General features: G+C 36.5%; 1 protein-coding gene across 7 annotated transcripts in view; it reads left to right on the plus strand.

Moving 5' to 3' along the window:
• The window catches only part of QKI (QKI, KH domain containing RNA binding), a 143,281-nt gene that overhangs the window by 15,271 nt on the left and 105,709 nt on the right, over positions 1–22,301 (plus strand). For all 7 annotated transcript variants that reach the window (XR_008483228.1, XR_008483227.1, XM_054280630.1 and 4 more), the window contains exon 2: positions 20,792–20,934. Coding sequence is in view for 5 of the 7 variants with exons in the window: in XM_054280630.1 (XP_054136605.1) it covers positions 20,792–20,934 (143 nt within the window). In the remaining 2 variants the exon portion in view is untranslated. The remainder of the gene's footprint in view (positions 1–20,791; positions 20,935–22,301) is intronic.

Raw genomic sequence — 22,301 nt, forward strand, 5'->3', positions numbered from 1 at the left:
CATGCTGTGCATATAGATTGGATACATCTAATACAATTTGATTATCTTTCCGTGTGACCAATACAGCTGTTTCACATGCTAAAATGACATTTTTGTGCTTCTTGTTTTGTTGAATACAAAAGGGTAATATTTTTAAGTGCTTATTGCATATTATCTTTCATTGTTTTACTGTAATTTAAAGTCTTTTATTCAGTGAAGCCCAAACCAATATGGATTTAATTCCCATGCTTCATGAAGATTTGGCATGTGGCTTTTACTTAGCTCTTACTCCTATTGGTAGCTATCACTTTGTTGCTCTGTACTTCCAAGTAGTACATGTATTTTCTTTTTTAAGGTACAAATTTTGTATTGCATCCTGCTTAGCTCAGGAAGCATTTATAAAACAGAAGCAAAGTGAAGATTGGGCCTTTCCTTTTAGTTATCAGAGGACAACCTTAACACATGTAGCGTAGCAGGCATTTCTGAGTATTCTTCAGGCTTGTCCAAAAACTTTTAAGAAAAAATGTATCATATGGATGTGGGAAAAAAGCAGTGGAAAATTCTGAAAAAAAGTTTGTGGGAAAGAAAGGGTCATTTACGAAATAAAAAGAAAATATATGTAAAAAAAATTCATATAGAGTGCTAGCTCAAAAGTGTATTTTAGTAAAGAGTGGAAGGGGTGTATGTGAAGATGTAGTCAGTATGAGGACAGATTTTAGTCTTGGGAATGTTTTGATTAATGCAGGTAGGCAAGTTTAATGTCAACACTTGTTTTTAAACCGCTGACTTTCAGAAGCATTTAATAAGGGAGGTGTAATGTTGGCTTTTACTGCAGAAGTTGCACTGAAGGTACCACGTGTGAAGAAGTTCCTCTGAGGTATACCTGCTGTTAGGGCTTTTCCAGGTGAGCGATAGGTCCTTGCATTACATTGGAGGCGCTAATGTCTGAATGGATGTGATGGCTGCCTTGGAATGATGCTGCTGTTAGCTGTGAAAAATGTCTTCCTTACCATTCTTGTGCAGCAGGCCGTGGAGTGCAGCACATTTTTATAATAAAGGTGATGAATTTAATCGCAAACTGGCAGCCAAATGGAAATTGCAGACCTTGATACTGGGAGAAAATTGCCTATAAAGCAACTCCTGAGAGAGCAGGCTTTAAATTTATCCACCCATTTCGACATTGAGGAGAACACAGGAATTGCAGGGTATTTTGCTTGGGCTGTTTAGTTCAGATGGATGATGCTTTAGTCTTCCTTTATTGAAGAACTAGTTACAGTGTTGCATTTTTTTTTTTTAACAAAAAAAAAATTTGACCTTTCTGCTTAAACTTTACACAGCAAGTATTTTGGAAAAATCTGTTCCTTTTTTTGTTTGATGCTTGCTCCTGTTAGAAAGTAGGACCTAATATGTGTAATTAATTGATACTTAGCAACTGCCTCACAGATTTCCCCTTATGCCAGATTTAACCCTAATGTGATAGGAGATTTAAATCCACATAGCCTTGTATTTGAAGACTATTTGCATTGAAGCAGTTCCATAAATAATTGAACTGGTCTTGAAGTCCCACTGGAAGCCTATAGCAGTATGTTAACATAATTTCTGATAGCAGCACAGGATTTTTCAAACTGATACATTTCAGCAAATCTTAACCCATTATATTTAGTAGTGCCAAATGCTGATGCTCTTCCTATAGGATAACTAGGAGCTGAATGTACAAATATGATCCCCATGTATGGTGAGCACTATATTAAAAAGCGAAGACAAAATGTTAAGTAGCTTAGTAAATGATGGTATGGTTATCATCAGTTCATAGAAAGAATTGCAGATAATTAATTCAAAAATAGGTACTTGAATTGGACACTGAACTGAATGTCCTCACCACAGCACTTTGGGACTGCCCTTTTGAGTGCTTTGAGAGGTGATCCTTCAGGTGGGAGTAAGAATGAGTAGCATTGGATTTTGACACAGACTTCAGGATGAAGAGAAGAGGAACGCTTCAGACATCAAGTATGGCATCTCTTAAGGTTATTCCTTAAAATGTTTCATTGATCCAGTTTCTCCTCTTAAGTGACATCAGAAGTAAGGTCTGTGTTGGAATGTTTCTCTTGGTTATGTGATCCCTAACGTAAAATAAGGCCTAATTTCTTGGCCAACATGAAGAGTTTTTATAGCAAATATATGAAATAGGGGCTGCTACAGGTTTTAGATTTTATTGTTTCTTTATTTTTTAAAGTATTACCTTTTTTTTTTTTTTTTTTTTTTTTGGTAAAGCTTCCTGAGAGGTAATTCTGTTATTAACAAAGACATAAGGGTTATTAAGTCACTGTGTGATGAAAACAGTTGAGCCTGATTTTGGCTGTTGTTGGAAGTCTGTTCCACACGGTATCTGTATTTCATGAGTATCTCATCCATATTCTTTTGCTGAAAGTGTAGATTTGTAGCAAAATAAAATAAATGGTTGCCACATTCTTGACTGTTACCAGATTGGATTACTTTTGTTTTTCTATAGAAAAAACAGAATAAAGTTCGTATAGAACATATTTTCAATATAAATTTCTGTGTTTTCTGATCATGGAAAGCTGTGGCCTAATTTGCTTGAGAAATGTGCAGTACCATTTATAATCTTGATATGTTCTTGTTCTAAGAGTGTAGTAGATTCAAATGAACACATTAATGAGTTCAGATACAGGCATCCTGAGTTAGCTGGTATAACTTTTACCCCTGTTCCTTTGCTTTTTATTGCCTTCTGTCTGGAAGCATTCAGAGGCACTTCTTGAACTATGAAAGACTAAGTACAGGTGTACAGTAGAGATTAAACTGGAATGTGTTTACTTAATATAGAAAAAGATAATGTCCTACTTGTTTACTGCAAAATAGCTTTAGGACCTGTTTTTGCGTTAATTACTGAAATCACCTTGGAGAAAAGTTATGGAGGGTGGTTTTGAAGTAATTCAGCAGCTGGATGATGCAAAAAGTAGATTCTTGTTGGAGAAGGTGTCCCTGTTTCTTTTTGCTAATTCTGGTATTCAGTGAATTCTTCATTGATCTGTTTCAGCTCAGTAACCTGGAAGAAGGCTAATCAAGCAAACCAGAAAATGACTAAGAATAGTCTTTTGCTTGATTAGTGAGTTGAATTGGCCTAGTAAGACAGAGCTGGTGTGAGAGGTGTTAAGAAACTTCATTTTTCAGCAGCAGTGTGTTGTTAATATTAGTAACTCTTCTTACCCTCCAAAGGAAGGAGAATTGGTATAGCAAACCTGACTTTATCTAATTTCTTCCGGACTTCTGTGCGTAGTTTGGGATATGTAGTCTCCTTCTTCCAGAGTAGTGAACTTTCTTGGTATTGTCATTTTTTAATCTATTTTTTACAACTTTCTCAAGATAAGCAGTTCTTTTCTGAGATGAGTGATATGTTGCCTTCTTAACTATGCATTTTTTTTCTTCTATAAAAGGAACAGGAATAATTTCATACAGCTCGCTGTTACTGTTCTTGGCATCTTCCATTTGGTTATCATTAACCTTTCTTTTCCACCGTTCTTTCTTCCTGTTGCTTAAATGTCTGTGTAGACTTAGGCTTCTGTATTGCCATTCACCTTTGCTCAGTTTCAGATTTAAAATCAAACCAACATAAAACCTGAAAACCAAAATAATTCAATATCCTCCTAAAAATGAGTTGTATTGTGTGTTACAACTAATGGTAAGGTGTAACAAAACTACCAGTAGTAGCCTTTTACTTTCAGTGCAGTGTATGGTTAATACTCAGTTATCTTCAAACTGGTGTAGATTGATTTTCAAGTTAATTTTTTCCTACTCTTTTATTTTGTTTTTTGCATGTATCAGCACAGAGAAAACTCCCATTCTAACTTTTTTTCATTTTTTGTGTGTGTGTGGTGCACTTAGGCACCTATTGGCCTATTTCCAGAAACAGTGATTACACTGGTGTTTGCCCTCTGTAGCTGTGTTTGCAGTTTGCCAGTATTGTCTGTAGTATATCAAAATGGGTTTCCTTTTGCAGCCTTCGTTTGATCCACTGTGGTTTTCACCTTGAGTTTTAACAAGGGAAATTGACTTCAGTGGCTTTCTTTATGCCATTCATCTGCTCTTGTCTTCTTTATCTTTTCACTAAACTGGTTTTCTTAGGTCTGTGCTTGTAACCAGATATATTATGCTGTCTACTTCCACCTCATTTTTCTACTTCCCCTTACTGATACCTACATTTTAAGCTTTCAGAAAGCTTTTTCTTGAGGTGATGCAAGATATTCTGTACAGTGAACAGTACAAAAAGTCTTGATATTATCAAAAACTGCAATGAAGACTGTCTTTTGGCCTTCTTATTTATTGAAACTTGTGTGTTCTGTACTGCTCACTTAGTAGTGATAACCATTGTTTTATTTTAAGTGTACTGTGTTTCTTGTTCTCAGTTCTGTTTCTTTAGGGGTCCTAATACTAATTGTTTTTTAAATGTCTTTATTATCCCTCTCAGAATGACGTGCGCTGTATTTTGAGTTGTTAGTGTTGAACCTTAGCTCTCTTTACACCATTAGGTGTAAGAGAGCACATTTTCCCCCCCCCTCAGTTTGCTTTTGTGTAGCATGGGATTTAATCTGCTGCATTTTTTATTCCAGTCATCCTGTAGAGTCTCAATCTGTACTAACATTTCATAGTTTTCATAAGTTTTGTTTCCTGCAGCATTACTCTTCATAGTTTAGTTTCTGTTTTTCTTTGTTGACTGAGTTTGTAAAGCTGTTTTCAGTTTCTCTCTAGTAAATAACATACCTTAACATTTGTCATTCACAAAGAATTTTAGATAGGGCATCTAATGATTCCCAAGTTAAGGAATTGATCTGTGCATTTGGTTGTGCTAAAATCAGTTCAACTGATTGGTAATGTCTTTTGAGAAAACTTCATGAACATCTTGAAGTCCAGTTTTGTTCTTGTTGTTCTTGGTATTTCATTGCGATGTTTTTAAAAACAAAGCAAAAAACATCTTCTCCCATGCAACTTTTTATCTTTCATGTTCTTCACCAGACAGAATAGTGTTAGAAACAGATTATTTACTAAAGAAAAGATTGTTTGCTTAGAGCTGTTTGTTTGTTAAGGTCAGGGTGTGATTCTGTAAAATTAGAATTCTGTAAAATTGTCTTTTGATTAGGTTTTTTTCAAGAATGAAAAAGGAATAGAAGGAGGTAGGAAACTGAATTTACTTCCTGGTTTTACTAACTGCTGGTATTTCTCTGAGAGATCAAAAGTCAATTCTCTGACTTTTGGCAGAAACAATGTAAATTTAAGTAGGTTTCTCCAGTGCAAACTGTCTGATTCACAATTTTGAAATAATTTGGTGAGGTTGTGGTAAATAAGAGAAGTGGGTTGCTTAAGTACACTGGTCTCTTAATTTCATTGCAGAATGTTCTTCTATATTGATATCAACTAAAAAACTTTAGTTTAGGATCTCCTCCCAGTATAGGAAGTTGTGAGGATGTGATGAGGTGCTTCATCATGCAGTCAGCAATATCTTCATGTTTCACTTTCATTTCAGTACTGACCTACAGGAGAGGTGTTGCAGGTGACAGATTGTTCCCAAAAACATTGTGATTGTTTATTTATTTATTTTTTTAATTTGCTCCTTGAAGAGAAGTTGGGATCATGGGCGACACCTAAATGGAGTGCAAAGCTCCCAGTGTTCAGTCTCCTTTTGAACTGTACAGCTGCAATTTGCAGTTCAGTGTTAAAGTATTTTGTCAAAGTTTTTAGAGGAATCACGAGAGTTGATTCCAAGGCTTCTGCTCCTTCTTAAAGCTAAGGAAATATACCTGCTCAGATGTTTTAATTTTATATTGGCCACAGTAATGAGGGAAACTAATAGAATATTAGTCATGTAAACTTTCCCTGTCAAGCTGAAATACATCCACCATGCATCCAGGCTGTTTTGAATAGTAATTATAACTAGAGTTACTGGTTGTATTTCTAGTTCTTCACTACATTGTGTGGAGCTTTATAGACTTTACCCAGAGTGCTTTTTGATACTTCCAGGAACACTTTATGGTGTGATAGTGTGGTTCCATGCTCTGTAGGAAAATCACATTGAAATGAGTTCTGAAAGTGTCACAGGACCCCAAAAACCTCTGTTTTTCAGTGGAGTTTTTGTGTGTGTGTGTGTGTGTGTTTGAGTTTCATTTTGTTTTGGTTTTGGTTTTTTGGGGTTTTTTTGGTGTTTTTCCACTGTGCAAAGTAATTGAAAGCAGTCAAGCCTCCTTACCAGATGTTCTGCAGGTCTAGTGGCAGGAGGGGATTGTCTATTTACCGTTTGCTTTTTTCGTTATCCTTCAAAGATGATTACAAAAAAAGAAGCTTCCCCTTGCAGCCAGTATGTAAGAACAGGTGGAAAAGAAGAGTTGAAGAGACAGAAAGTAAAAGAAAATGGAAGCCTTAAAGGTTGTTTCAGATTTTAGCTGCTTTTTTACTCAAAGCTTATAAAAACAAGTCTGGAATGTTAATTGGAGGAAAAAACTGAAACTTTTCTACTCCTGCTCAATACAGTATGTGTTAAAATTTTATTTCCCTTCTGGTAATGTAGCCTCAGCTATACACCACTGCTAGTCGTGCATGCCTGGGATTTAATGAGTGATGCCTCATCTGCTTGGGTGGAATATAGTTCTGGCAATAAATGCTGGAAGCAGTAGTGTAAGCTGGTGTGTAGTTGAGGCCTCATCTCAGTTCCATTTTGATGCCCTGTATTTAAAGCTGAAATACATCTTAGCATAGTGAGGGCATGGGGGCAGGTAGCAGGGGTGGAGAGAGAGGGGGAAGGGTAGGGAGGGATGTTTCTGTGGGATCCTTGGTGTTTTTTGAGTTTTACTAGGAGTGGTTCTTAAGATGTGTGAGATAAACCATGAAACAAAATTAAAATAGTGACTTTTATCTTTTCACTGTAGTATCTGGTACCAAACACTATGACACTGAAAAGAAATACACTATTAACATGGTACCAGTAATCCTTGTATTTCTAGTGAATAAGTTGAAATCTTTTTTCAGTCATTCAGAGTATGGGTGTGTTTCTGAAGAAATGGATGAATCATGTAATGTAAAGCTGCAGATAGGATCTCTGGAATGTGCTGTACTATCATTTATATTTTAAATAGCTCTGATACAACTTTTGATTAAGCTTGCAGTATGCATTCCACTAAATGGCCTCTTCTGCTGTTTTAACTTTGCAGAAGTACCTGAAGTTTTTCATGCCAAGCGTGTGGTTTAGGATTCAATTAAAGCAGTGAAAAACTTTTCAAGAATGAACATGGCAAAAAAAGTCCTAGTATTTTAAAACAAAATGCACTTAAACATTTTTCTGCGAGAGATTGCTAAAGTGAGTACTTTTATCGTTTTGTCTGGAAGTCTGCCTAGATTTAAATGAGATTGATCCTGTTTAGATTTGAGCACAAAAAGGTTATCTTGCTGTACCTCCATGCAATAATCTCCCTTACTGAGGTATCTTATAGGACAGGGATGCTTTACTCCAACCTGAGAAAGCCATGTAATTGCAATTGTGAGTTTCTGTGGTTTGGGGAACGGACTTGGGAGAACAGGCTGAGTTTCCAGTGTTGTAAGCAAAAACATGGCTTTCTTCTGCAATCTCAACTTTTATGAAGCTGTTGTTTCTTAGATAGGAAGATGCTGTGTTAGAGCACAATAGTGTGTAGGTGTAGCCGTCCTTTGTGGTTTGTGGACTCTTTGGAAGAATGCAGTGAGAGTGAGGTTGGGTGAACACTAGAACTAACTGAAGAATTGTATCTTCCATAGGTGGGAGATGGGACTTGAGTGTGGACAAAAGACAGTTGGGGAGTAGGAGAAGGTTTGGGATGAGGAAAACAGAATCAATGTGTCTGCTAGAGGAAACTGTTTTCCAGAGCCTGGAGTAAACCCAAAGTTTTGGAGTCTTGCCATGTCTTTGCTGTCAGGAAATATCTGTGAAACCCAGAGGCAAATGGTCTCATTCCTCCTATGCTGCAGGACTGTATCTTCTGTTGCTGTCAGTTAATACCTTATTTCATGTGGCAGAGGTCTTTGGATGGAAAAATGCCAGCCTAGCTGACTGGTTGAATTTAGCAAGCTACCAGATAGGAGTGCAGTTGTTTTGTGGCAGTAAAAGTGATCCATAAGATGCACACAGATGAGAACTTTCAGGCATGCTTGTTTTGGAAGAATGATGTTTCTGATCCTGGGGGAGTCTCAGGCAGCAGTTCTCTAAAGCATTACTAGGTTTTTTTTGTTTGGTCAGATCTTGAATATCATAGGGGAAAGATCACATCTTTCATTACTTTATAGTGTTTCACAAGATTGTTCATAAAGGTCTGCTTCCTAGCAGAGTGCAATTCAGACTTTTTAGAAAATGCCTCTTGGTGTTGAGCAAACGAATGTTAACTTAGGCAGTAAGTTATAGACGAAGACAGTGCATATTTATTTACATGGAAAGAAGCATCGGGCTTATTGTTGAGGGTGATATTTTATTGATGTGGTGTCACAAGGCAGGGCCTGAATATGCAGTAATAACAATAATTGTTACTGATTAATAATAGTGATTGAGGATTAGAAATCTGAAAAATTATTTCAGTTAATAATGGCATTTTTTGCTGTTTTAGAACCAAGAGTATATGATAATATTGTCATAGTTCCCAGGATAGTTACATTGTGCAACTCTAAAAATACTAGTAGTAGCTTATCAAGGGATAGTCACCTCTTCACATTCTTGAAGAGTGTGCAATTGTTGTTTTTTGAGGAAAGACTGTGGTTTTGTTTTATTACATTTGAGTGGATTGCTGTTGTGAGAGTGCACATATCCATGCCACTTGGAATCTCCTGTCAAAGGGCCTGAGTTACCCATGTACTTTACAAGGACATCTCCAGGGTATCTCACACTTGTGCTGACCCAAATACTCTGAGGGCCGTTTTGACTCTGGCTCCCTCACCTGTCAAGGGAAATCTGCCTAATGGAGAACTGATGTTACCTGCAAATCAAATACTGTGTGTAAAATGAAAAAGGAGGATGATTAGAAGGTTCAACCTAGTCTATTTTATTCTTATTACTTCTAGAGTTGTACTACTAACCAAATACTAACTTCTGTTCACATAGTAGGCAGGCTAGCAATATTCTCATTATTGTGAGTGAAAGCTCTGTTATGATTGAAGGGGGTGAACTAGTTGTGTGTTGGTTGTAATGAGAATCCACCTAATAGAGCAGGTAGCACTGTAGTTTTTGAAAAGCAGGTATCTGTTTGTCATGTAAAGGAGCAAAAAGAATGTGACTCTGCTTGGACCTCTGACAGTCAATGGGATTTTGTTGTAGTATAAAAATACTCTTAATGGAGGCTTTTTTCTTGACAGAAATGAAACTTTAAGATGATCTAAGTAGGTTGTTACATATTCAATTGCAATTAAGTTGAACATTCAATTCGCTATGTGGAATAAAAAATAAAATAAATAAAAAATAGAACAGGACAAATAACAGTTAATACCTTTCACTGCAGTAAAAGAAATGTAAGTAGCAATGTTCTTATTTCTGACTTTGTCAGAGGGTGATGATGGTAGCTGTAGTCAATTCTCTAAGGTTTTGCTGGCTCTGCATGTTTAGAAAGAGTTAGTTGCCTTGCTGATTTCCTGCTGGGTGGTAACGTGTTGAGTCAGATGGCTGAACTAATGTGTGGTACAAAAGGATGGATAACAATTAGATTAGTATGCTAATATGTCACTTCATTTTGATTTATGTTCAAGTCTGGAAAAAGTACTCAGCTTTAGGAAAAATTACAGTTGCCAGCAGCCTACTTTTTTAACCTTGAATTTGGGTCTCAATCATGTGAGATTTAGTTTGATTGTTGCCAGGTTTCACTTCCCTGGAGAACCATGTTTACATAGGTATATTTATCTTTTAGAGGATTATTGAGGTGTATGTATTTGCAGTGAACTCAAGCACAGTTTTTTTTCTCCCTCAACATTGATGAAAAATGATCAGCTTTTCAAAGCTGACTGGTTATCTTAATCACTTCAATGTGATATTGAAGTTGTTTAACAGTTGTAACAGAGGAACTCAGTGGCAATATTTAAGTAGTGTTTTCTTTATGTATTACCTAGCATAAATACAAGCATTTTTAAATTCCTTTCAACACCTTGGTTAAAGTAATTAATGACATTACTAAAATTTTTTCACTGGTTACATTTCTCATGTATAAATTTTTGTCACTGGTTGTGTTTATGTAAGAAATTACAATTTGCAGTAAGGTAAAACCTTGTAAAACCTGTTCCTCTTAGCATGTGTATTGTTCTTAGTAGATTTTTTTAATCATGTTTTGACAACCTTCTTTTAATCAGTTCTACTTTTGGCACAGCTGTTGTCACTTTGTTTTAGCTTATACCTTGAAGAGCTTTTCTAGGAGTACCTATTTCATAGTTATAGAATGGTTTTGGTTGGAGGGACCTTAAAGATCATTTAGTTCCAACTTCCCTGCCATGTTTTAACCAAATTTCTTTAGTTAAATTTTATGCAGAGTAGTCCATGGGAAACCCAATTTAGCATTGCTCTGTTTCTTGAGCACTCATAGTATTAGTCTAGTGCTGTCTGTCTGTGATAAACTTGTCATATGTATTAAAGACTTTCATTTTTTAAAAAGTTTTTAAAAAATTCTTCAATGTGTTTGAAATATGGCATAAGTCATAAAAATTGGACTAATGTATCTGGATGGAATATTTACTGCAGAAGTAAATTTTTCCTGCATGAGTACATGATTGGTTATTCTATATCCAGCTCAAGAGTTTTCAGGTGTGTTGGATATATAGAAAATCTTTTAACACAGGTGGGTAATGCTGAATTTAGGGTTGTAGTTTGGTCAGCTGTGTTGTCAAATTTCTGAAGCTATGGTGTTGGTTATGTATTTTGTTAAGTAGAGATTAGGATTAAATAGAGATCTTGTTTATGTACTGACTAACTCTGGGAATTCTTCCAATACTTAGAAGTTAATTTGGAGTTGCACAATGTATCTTTGCAATGTAATTTATATCAGAGCAGTGCAATAATTAATGTATTTAATGTTGTGGATGACTGACTTGTCAGTGCTGGTACTTGACAACCAAAAATGGTTGCTTTCTTAGTCTTGTGAATAAAATGCTGGCAGAGATAGGTAGGGCAGCATTTACAGCAATGCTGTGTGATGGGGAGCAGTGTGTATAAAAGTGGGATTGTGTTACTGTTGTACGTGATCAGCTAAGAAAAAGTAAATTGGGAATGAGAGGCACTAGTCAGTCCTATTCAGATGGATTAGGTTCCAGCTGAAGTGATGAAAGCTGTCAGGTCAGCCTCTTATGAAATTGCTCTTCAGAAATACATAGAGAAGGACATTTCTTACATGTACTGGAATAGCTTTGTTTTGACATGCTAGCAGGTTAGAATTGGACATGTTCACTTATTAACTAAGCCAATTATCTCTAGCTATGCTTGCTTTCTCACATTTTGATGTTTCTTACAGATTAGGTAAATTCTTTAGTTAATAACCAACAATCAGTTTTTTTCGATGTCACTGATACAATACCTATAGTGCCTAAATACAAGTTTTTATGATTATGAAGTGCTTTCATCGGCATCTCAGTAGCAGTATAGTTTTTATACATTCTTTTACTAAAGAATGCATTATGTCAGTACTTCACAACTAATCAGCTAATAATGTCTAATTTTTTTCTCCCCTTTATCCCATGAAGCATATGGGCATCTGGTGGTTTTCAGTGTATCCAGTGATCACTGTGTGCATAAACTGTAGAAGATTCAGTTTTGTGAGGCAGAAATACATACAAAATTGGGGAAAATGGATGGAACACAGAAGGATGTGCATCTTCACTTCCCAGCATTTCCTGAAATACTTTATATAAGCAACCAAGTTTTATGTTTCTTCAGATTGCCTTTGTATGTTAAAATGTATGAAATTTGGCCTTAAAACAATTAGTGAAAGAGAGAACATCTATTCACTAACATCACTGTGTTAGTGAATAGATAATTATTTTTGGGTGGTCATGGAAGTTAAAAAATCCCTCTCTCCTTTCATACAAAAGACAAAGAGTACATAAACCAATGGAACGCTTCCTTGTAATTGCTGACTGTGGAGGATCATTGTGGATAGTTCCCAAAGACTGAGAAAATAACTCTGCATGTGCTCTAGGGTGCTCTTTGAAATTGGTGAGTCTTAAGGTGCATCCTGCAATATGGGAAAGAAAATGGTGCTGCTATTTAGTTTGCAAGTGGAGTTCTATTAGTAGTTTTTGCTTCTCAGTTCCAAGAATAAGCAATTCTAAAGTTTGAGTAACTCAATTGTAATTTTAATTTTACAGTAAACTTCACAACTCATTATTTAGAAGGGTCTATACCACAAATTTGTTTTAAAAGTTGTAAAATAGTGTCTTGCCCTTTACTTTTATGCACTTCTTGCACTTACTGGCAGAATAGCATAGGGTGGGATTTTAGTGCTGGTATCTGTGTGATTCTGATATTAATTAGGCTGTTCTGTTCTGAAGTGCTCAGCATATGTTTTGAGAGAATGATCTGTCTTTACTGGAGAGCTTCCTGTTGCAGAACTTTATAGTTGTTGAATGTAAATACACTATTTCAAATGCGGAAAATACCTGTGGAAAGTGGACAGCAGTGATTCTGGTGTGAAGGGAGCGTGGGATTGTGTGCGGGTAGAGAAGATCCATTGCAGACCAGTCAATCTACATTGCTCACAAAGATCAATTTCAAAAAGAAGACAGTAAACTGAGGTAACATGTTTTTTGTAGAAAATACCCACCTGAGGAACTAAAACCGTGGAAGTTCTGTCTGAGTTGATGCTGTCAAGCTGATGTTTTTAAAGTGCACCCAGTTAAGGCTGTTGTTTAAATCTCATAGATGGCTCCTTTCTTTAATCTTTCTGGTGATTAGTGGTTCACAGAGAGTAGTATTACTGCAGATTCTCCCACATCTAAGATATTCAAGTTGTTTACAATTACGGTTACCTGACAGACATTTGGTTGATGCTGCGGGGTGTGGAAAGGAAAACAAACAGACAAGAACTTAGAATAGCTCTAGAAGCTTCGTGTTCCTTTAGCTGTGCTGCCTGTAACTAAGGAAGAACGGGAGGAGCTGGAGTGAGTCCAGAGGGCAGCAGGGCTGGTGAAGGGTCTGGAGCAGAAGTCCTCCAGAGGAGGATCAGCTGGAGGTGTTTAGCCTGGAGAAAAGGAGGCTCAGGGAGACCTTATCACTGTCTGCAGCTCCCTGAAAGGAGGATGTGGCCTGGTGGGCTTGGCCTCTTCTCCCAGGCAGCCAGAGGCAGGACAAGAGGACATAGTTTAAGGAAAGACTGGACATGGCATTTGATGCTGTGATCTAGTTGATATGTTGGTGTGTTTGGCCCCAGCTTTTCCAGCCTAATTGATTCTGTTATTCTGTAAGTATTTAGGAGTAACTTGCTGCTAAAGGGAGGTAGAGTAGATTTTTGAGAGGGTGATAGTTAAACCTGATGCTAATATGAGCCACCAAATCTGCTTCAGAAGTCATGCTCTGCTGAGGGACTTTGGCTTTACTGTTTTTTCTCCATCAGGTAATTACTCACCTCAAAGAACTTTCCATTTTCCAGTGCTGCTCATTTGGGTGTGGATGGATAGTGTATGACAGCTGCTGTATTATGTTAGTTGAATATGCCAAGTAGACTGCTGAAAAGTTCTTTAAAGTATCCTCTTGGGAACTTATAAACTGATTTTTATGTTAAAGATATTTAGATTTTTGGAGCATTGTGCTGGGGTATGATGAGACAAATACAAGAACTTCATCTCAAATGTACAGCTTTTGGAGCTTACCAAGAAAATGAGGAGAGTATATTTAATCTTCTTTATATAATTCTTTTAAGCAAATGCAGATTGCCGCTGGCAACTCTAATGATGGATTGATGGAGTTTTTCTGACCTGCTCTGGCCTTTCTGACATCCCATAATGTTAAATAACTTAAATGCAAGTTTTAGTGAGTGTAAACAAATGCATGACTGTTTTAAAAACACCAGTTTATTATGTTCAGTGTCATACTTTGGACCAAAATTGAAAATTTGTCAGTAGTCTGTTTTATCAGCTTTGCTTGATCCTGAGTCTATTTTTTTTTTTAAACTCTGTGTTGGTCTCAGAGGGATGGCTGCTATGAATCTTGTTTGCGTGATGCTCAGGCATTTCACTGTTTTAATATCAGGGGTGGGGAGTGTAAATGCTTGCCAGCATTTTAGATCGTGTACTGATGATGCATGCGGGGTACAAGTCCATGTGGCACAATATTAAAGATTACTTGTTTTTTTCCTAGCATTGCTATTTCTGCTGCATCAGCAGTAGTAGCAAACAGCACTGGTGTTAACAGTGAAGACTGTTAAAATTGCAGTGAATGAAACCAGCTATTTCTTTGCCAAGTAAGCATACTAAAGCTGCTAGATTAGAAAACATGTGAGTTGCAATGTTCCACCAATAATAAAGCACTTTAAAGCTTTCTGTTGACATTTACACAAAGAGAACAGATGAGTATGCTCTATTTGGTTTTGAAGTCACTTTGATAGAAACCTTACAACTGCCCACAAAAGGAGTTTTGCAGGCTCTTCTTGCAAAAAGAAATGATTGAATTTTGACATCAAGACTGCTGACAAATTGCTGGAAGTGCTGCCCACTTATCATTGGACTGACAGTTTAATCATCGAAAGTGTACTGCTAGATGGAGGAGCAAAAGAGAAGTACCAATAGTTTTTCCAAAGCATTAAAAGATTTAAATTTCATTGAAATTTGAAATGCAAACACTTCTTTTTTCTTTTTTTTTTTGTGATCATCTTGAATGACTTGTATGCCATAATCTCAGTGGTGGTGTCGAGTACTTCAACATACTTTTGCATTTCTTCTGAGAGACCTGAGTGTCTGTTGATCTAGTGGATTACTAGTGTGATGTCACTTTGGTTTTTCTTTTAATTTTTTTACAATAAAATTGTATTTTAATTTGGCACATCCTGTGTCAGCAAGATTCTTTTTGTGCAGGGGATGAACTCAGCATGCTACTTGTTGTAGTTTGATTACATGCACTGTGTTAGTCTTTAGAACACTTTCAAGAGAGATGATTCACTGGTCTTCAGAGATTTTAAGAGCAGAATTTAACAGTTTCCTACTTTCTCTGCTTTTTCCTCTCCATTATTAGTTACATTTTCCATATTTTTTGAAATATTATTGGATGCTGTTTGACACACTGTGTATTAGATAAAACTAACTGGTATCTGGTTGCAGTTGTCTGATTAATGGATAATGCTTTAATGGCACATGGAATTGGTTGCCTGCATGTATAAGTTGTGGATCCACATTCAGTGCATTTGGATCCTATGAAGTGGTAATTTTATCTCTGTTGTTTTAGTGTCTGTAACCTTTTTCTTCTAGTTTAGGGACTTACCTGATAGCAAAGAAAATGGAAAAAATATTTTGTTGCTTAGAAGTTACTCTAAAATGCCTTAAGTGATGACCTAGCAGCAGTTGTGTGCAATAAAAACGCTTTGTAAAAACATTCACTTATGGCACACATTTTGCTGCATTACAAAAAACTACACTGCATATTAGTAAGGAATGAGAAGGTGCTTGACTCAGTTCCTCACTTTGCCCCTCAGTGCAATGCATGCTAATCGTGTACATTTGAGTGGACTCACTAAAAGTGGTCTCTGATAGATAGTTATTAGAATTCTTCACTTTTTGCAAAAAGCTATTTTGGAAATATGAAGGCATTATTTGTGCTTCAGTTTAGTGTCATATTCTGTAAGAAAAAAAATATAAGAATTATTTTTGCCTGTCAAAGCACATAAAATTAAGCTGCATGTAAAAATTTTGATGTCGTTGATGTTTTGGGCATAACTTGATTTCTCTGAGAAAGTAGAAAACTGAAACTGATGTTTTATGCATCAGTGAGATCCAACTACCATGTAGATTTTTAGCTATATGAACATAGCTGTTATTCTTACCATAACTCTAAAACTTTTAACTTTAAGCATTCGCTCCTAACTTTATTATTTTTTCGTATGGAGACTAGCTTGTGCCTGAGAATCTTTGAAAGCCTGGTGCTTCACTTGGTTAAGGAAGCATGCCTGCTGGTGTTAGAAGATGATTAGTATTTTGATTAATTCTGCATCTCTTGCTGATTTTGACTATTGGATTGTTCCAGCCCCACTTGCTGTGTATTGTAAAAACAAGGAATGATAGTTAAGGTGCTCTTCTGTTAGTTTCAAAAATAAAATTCTGTGTGTGTTGATGACTTAACATGGTCTTAGTCTTATTTTAGTTCTTCAAATTCTTAGTTCTAGCTTAAACTACAGTGAGGAATGCATCAATTTAAAAACAGTAAGTCTGCTCCTCTTCCAAAAGATAAAACTTTTTAATGTAGAAGAAGCTTTCACGGTGAGAAATAGTAAAGCTGTGGCCGCTGGTGATGAAAGGGGTTTGCAAAGTGGTGGGACAGGAAGGATTTGAATCTTTTCAGTGATTTCCTGCTTTGAATATTCTTGCAGAATGGTTTATGTAAACCCATTTTATGTTGCAACCCATCAGTCTTAAACATATGTGCAGAGTCTCACTTCCGCTGAAGGAATAATTGACAGCTGAAAATGAGTAACTTCTTGATGGTGTCTAATGTCATGGCACTCACATGAACACTGGTCTTTGTGCATTCTAGGGGGAATAATACTCTAAGTTTAATGAAGAAATCAAAACTGTACATACCTGTAGACAGTATAAACAGTACGCAGTATAAACAGTATATCCTGCTTCAAAACATATCTTAGAAAGGTATTAGAGAAATTGAAAAATGTGCTCTGTAGATAAAGGAAACAAAAGATTATGTTACTTGTATAGTTTCAGGGACAGAGGAATAAAAATGTCCTCTGGACCAGAATGCATATCATTGCTACCATGGCTAACTAGGTCATGCTGAATTAAGGTGGAACAAGATAAAGATACTGAAACCACTGTGTGTCTCTTCTTTTAAATTTATTTCTCCACTACCCTGCTGTGAGCAAGACAAATTTGTCATTTACTGCTAAACTTATTACTTTGAATGTATAGATCAGGGTATTGTTACAGGTGAATATTGTGGGTTTTGAAGTTCTTTGAGTTTCTGCTTTTGCCTACAGTAGGGATGGGAACGTATATCCTTTAAACCTATTAATGCATTGGCAGAACTCACAGGTTTTAGAGATATGGGGAAGCTGCTGTATGCCTTTGGGGTTTTTTTTTCAGTCATATCTGCTGTTATAAGTATCTCTTCTTACTAACACTCTGTTAAATCTTTAGAGTGTTATACAATGCAATTACCACTGCAGCATTAAGACAGAGGTAAAGTACCTAGAATTGTACTTAGATCTTCGCTTGGAAAGTAAAGCTTTCCTTATTTTTGAATCAGTTGGCTTTCTGTGAGAGGGAAGAATCTAAAGAATTGTAAATGTGAAGGAGCTAAAACTTTATAAATGAACTTGGAAAGTGTGATATCAGGAGAGACATACCAAAGAAGCTTTTGGGCAAGAGAAGACCTACTTGGTAATGTGTCAGAAATGTGAAATAAGTCTAAATAAAAGACTGTTGCCTTGGCTTTTTTTTTTTTTAATATGTGAATTCAATGCTAAAAATAAAAAGGTGTGCTTGGAGGATTTGACCTTCCTACTTTAGCACTGCTCCTCAGATTTTTAGGTATTTTAATGTGTTTCAGAACAGAATAAAATGGTACTTGCTGCAGCTTGAGAAAGCAGAGCTTTTATCTCCTCTAATGTGCTGCTGGTGATGCTTTCTGAAACCTTACTAACTCCTGGTAAACTTGAGGGAAGTGCTGAAAATACAGTACCACATTATTCTGTCAATACACATAACTGCCTAAAGTGAGTGGCAGAGTTGCAAAAGAGACTGGAATCTTGAATTGGGTGTGATGGAGACCATAAAAGGAGAGGTTATGTCATCAAAATTCTATACTTTGTATGGAGTCTTGTTGAGGCACCAGAGGTGTGATTAAATAAGAGGCAGGCATGAGAAAACTGTTAGTCATGAAAAAAAACCAACCCAGGAGGCATATCAAACAGATAACTTAATGAATTGTGAATTTGAGAGAATGCTTGTGGTCAGCTTCACTAGTACCTTAGGAAAGAAAATAGGTTGTACTCCATCTATAGTTGGGATTGAGAAACAGTGGTTGACCAAGAGATTTGATCTAACTATTCTATCATTTAAGCAGTAGTCCTTCAGTTCAGTAAAATTGAAGAGAAGTGGAGAGTTTCATAGATAATGTGTTGTGCAGAAGTGAAGTTTGGAGACTGGATCAGCAGTTAAAGAAAACTGGGAATATGTGCCTGTTATTTCATCTGTTGCTGCTGAGTGTTTCTTCTGAGGTCTTGGAGGAAGTATCTAAGACAAGAGAGAAGGTAAAATTCCAAGAAGCAGAAGAAATGGTAACACTTGAGGAGCAGATGATGTTGCTGACTGCTGTAGGTGACTGTCCCTGGCCTGATGTTTGTTATCATTACTGCTGGCTTGGATGTAGAGAGAGAAAATAACAATTACACATGCCAGGAAAACTGAAGTTCAGGTGTCTGGTCCTGTAGTAGAGTTTTCTACTCCACAGAGTTGGTGAATGTCTTCAATCTCTATAAAGCTGGAGGCATGATAGATGGCTTAGGTTTCACACAAGCTGAAATTGAGGGGTAGTCCTCAAGCCAGCTCTCATACTACTTGTGTATGTTCTGAATGTACAAAGGAGAAGTCAAAATAAAAGTTTGTTTTCTCCTGTGAAGACTATGATATCCAATGTTAATGATTATATTCTGCATGAAAGATAGATTTTAAAAGGAAAATTTTGGTGTGGCTACTCAGTAGCTGCCAACTATAAATAAAAATTGCTATGTTGCTACTTAGGCTTCAGTGCTTCTACAGACTGCCTAGCTTGTTTCAGTGTAGTGTAAATTAATGGGAAATCAGAAGAGAATGAAAAGGGAACAAAGTATGCCAAAAGATAGTAGAATTTGTTCAAAGAGCTCTGCTAAAGAATTTCTTTATATACTGAAGCCGGTATAAATACTGCTTGTAGTTCTGAGGAATTTGTGCTCATTGCCAAGATTGTCTGTGTAGAAGGAGATGAGGATTTTTTTCCCTTCCATTATGATTATATGGTGACAAAATTTCTGTTCCCCACTGTAAACAGGAGTTAACTACCACATCATGATACAGCACACATGACTGTGTCAGTTTCCAGCAGAGAAACAACTTGTTCTTGAATATGCAGTTCAGAGATGTCTCTTTTCTCATGCTCTCCCCCACCCCACAGCTTTTCAGGTGGTGAAATCTCACCTATTAATCATTTGCCAGAGAAGAAACTGATTATGAAACAGAGGTTATATTAATCTCTTGTCTGCTGCTAGAGTTTCAAGTGACTTCTTCTTTCTGTGGCTTCCTGTATTTAGATGAAAACATAAGATTTCTGTTTTCAGTGTCATGTTTTATTCTGGGTGTTTTGAAAGCAATTGTTGCAATTCTAAGTAAAGGACCAGATTTACTGATTGCTTTGTTTACAGCCCATGCTATTGTCAGTCTTATGCTTTGGGAACAAACCTGTTGAAATGTTAGTTTTTGGTTTGAAACTTGATCAATACATTAATTTTAAGTAGTTCTTCAGTGATACTGAAATAAACTCATATAGAAGATTTTTACACTATTTGGGACTCCATAAGTTATGAAATGTGAAACTTCTGATTCTTGTAGCAGCAATTTAAATACCATGTTCAACAGATAGAGAAGTAAAATGTAACTTCTTTGAAATGTCTTTTTTGGTTAAACAAAAGGAAGTTTTGTGCTCATTTTCAGACTGTTATAGCTTAGCGACACTAATGTAGATTTTAATTAAATTACCCATTTTTAACTACCTTGTTTGTAACTACTAAACTGCTTCTTCCAAATAAATACATCAAGGTGTGAGTAACACAGGTGCAAATGGTACAAACAGCACCTAAAAGTTCACCCTCACCCTCAGCATTCCCTGGTGCTCTTGAGGAGTTTTTCATTACTTTGAAATGAAGTAGCAGGGCTTCTGGGTGCACAGAGAGCTTGCCCAGGTTTCTGATAACACACTTGACTTTGTTATTTTTGTTGTCTCTTTGGGGGTAGTCAGTCGAACAATATCTAGCAGTTTGTTGTCACACCATGCGTACATGAGCTGCACCATTAAGTTGTCCTATTTCCCACAGATAAAAGATGCTCCATTTAATTTCCAATCTGTAGTTAATCCCATAACTAGCAAAAATACTACATAGATGCATTTTTCTTTTTTTTATGTTGGGCACAGATTTCTATTTTTTGGGGGGCTTTCTAGCTGCTTTATTATTAAAAAAACATAAAAGAACTGTTTTTATGCACCTTATAAATGATGTGAGCAATCTTGTAAGTGTTCTTAGGAGGTGCGTGTAATTTTTACTTCAATAGCTGAATTCCATAAACAGGATGAGTAGGCAGGCAGCAAATTTACAGACATGAAAGACATATAAAGATGGGTGCTGCAATTTAAAAAAAAAAAAACAACCAAAACCAAAACCAGTTGAAAATCCCCAAACAAAGTAGAAGAAAATAGACAAAACCAGAGCAGATTTTTCAGCTACTGTGATGTTCATGAGAAGAGGAAGAAAATGGCATTGAGATTTGGGAAATAATAAAAAGAGAAGATTGTCATGTTAGATTATAATATGTTACTGTATTTAATGGCTAATATACGTTTTTCCCCCCACAGAAATTAGCAGAGTACGGAAAGACATGTATAACGACACATTAAATGGTAGTACGGAGAAGAGAAGTGCAGAATTACCAGATGCTGTGGGACCTATTGTACAGTTACAAGAGAAACTATATGTGCCTGTAAAAGAATATCCAGATGTAAGTATGTCTTTTTTAGTCCCTAAATAATTTTTTGATCCTTGTGGTCGTCTTTAAATGTAAATTTCATGTGATGCTACCCTTGGATCACGCTGAGTTGCTTTGGATACTAGGGAATCAGTGTGTGTTCCACTTTGCTTGATTTGCAGTGAGTGTGAGTGGAAGAAGGTTGTGTTAAATACCAAACTAGTATGGATTGTTAAACCTTAGATGTAAGATCCTAATTATCTTGTTCAAAGTGTTTTCCATCCTGAGACACTTGTGAAGTGAATTTTAGGAGGAAAGTAGTTCTTGGGATGGTGCTTTTTTCTTCTTGGTGTGTCTCTATGTCAGCTGCAGAATGCTTTGGAGCCCTTTAAACACCTTTTGGAGACTGTACTTAGTCTCAATTACTATTTGTCCCATACCTGTATAACTAGTTCTGTTGCTTATAGAAGTGTCTTTATCTCAGGGTTGGTTGTCCTGTCCTCCTCTTTCCCAACCCTGCTTAAGCAAAACTCTTTGCTTGCCTGTCAATATTGTGCACTCCGTGGGGTGTTCTGTTCCATTGTGCACTCACCTTCTGGAGGAGAATGGTTTCATTTAACTAGAACTGTTTTGAATTCATCTGATCTGAAGTGTTTCTAAAAACTACTGGGGAAGAACAGTGCTTTCAAAATCTACCAGTCTACCCCAACTACCTCCAACTGTTTTCATTGATCAGTGACAAAATAAGAAACCATGTTCTTCTTTCCAGATAGAATTTACAGGTTCTGTTGCAGTAGAGGAGTGCAGGGTCCAAGTAAGGGATTTGCACATTAAAGTGATATAAAGTGGAAGAAAGGACAGAACAGCAAAAATGGAGGTAACACTTGTGTATTTCCGTGGCTTTTCTTTGTATGCTTAATTAGATTAAGCTCTCCAAATGGAGTTTTATTATTTCTGTGCTGCTTAGAACATACAGACCTCTAAATAAACCTCGCCGTGCCATGGTTAATTAAGAAAATTAAGTGCAAGTCCTTATTCAGAACTGAATACTTAGACAAATGTCTTTTCTCAGTTTTCAAGTTTTCATGTAGTTCTTTTGCTTTGAGTTTAAAACACCTGTACTGGGAAAAGTCTTAAAGCAATTTGACTGGCACTAAGGACATCTCTCTTCCCCTTGTATTGTGTTTTTCTTCCAAATTAAACATATGTGTGTCTGTATACATCTGTGTATGTACGTGTCCCTACACCAAAACCAGTTTCAGATTTTTGAGAGCAATTGTCCTATGCAGTTGTTCCACAGAGCCATGTAAGTAGCTCTGGGTTTAATACCTCCAGATATCTTAGAATTATATTGCTTAGTGGCTTTTTAAAACATTTCTTAGTTACTGAAGCTTTGGTTT

Source organism: Melozone crissalis, unplaced genomic scaffold (assembly GCF_028551555.1).
Source record: "Melozone crissalis strain CALT ecotype California unplaced genomic scaffold, PUWL_Pcris_2 ptg000027l_1, whole genome shotgun sequence".
NCBI classification, from domain to species: domain Eukaryota; kingdom Metazoa; phylum Chordata; class Aves; order Passeriformes; family Passerellidae; genus Melozone; species Melozone crissalis.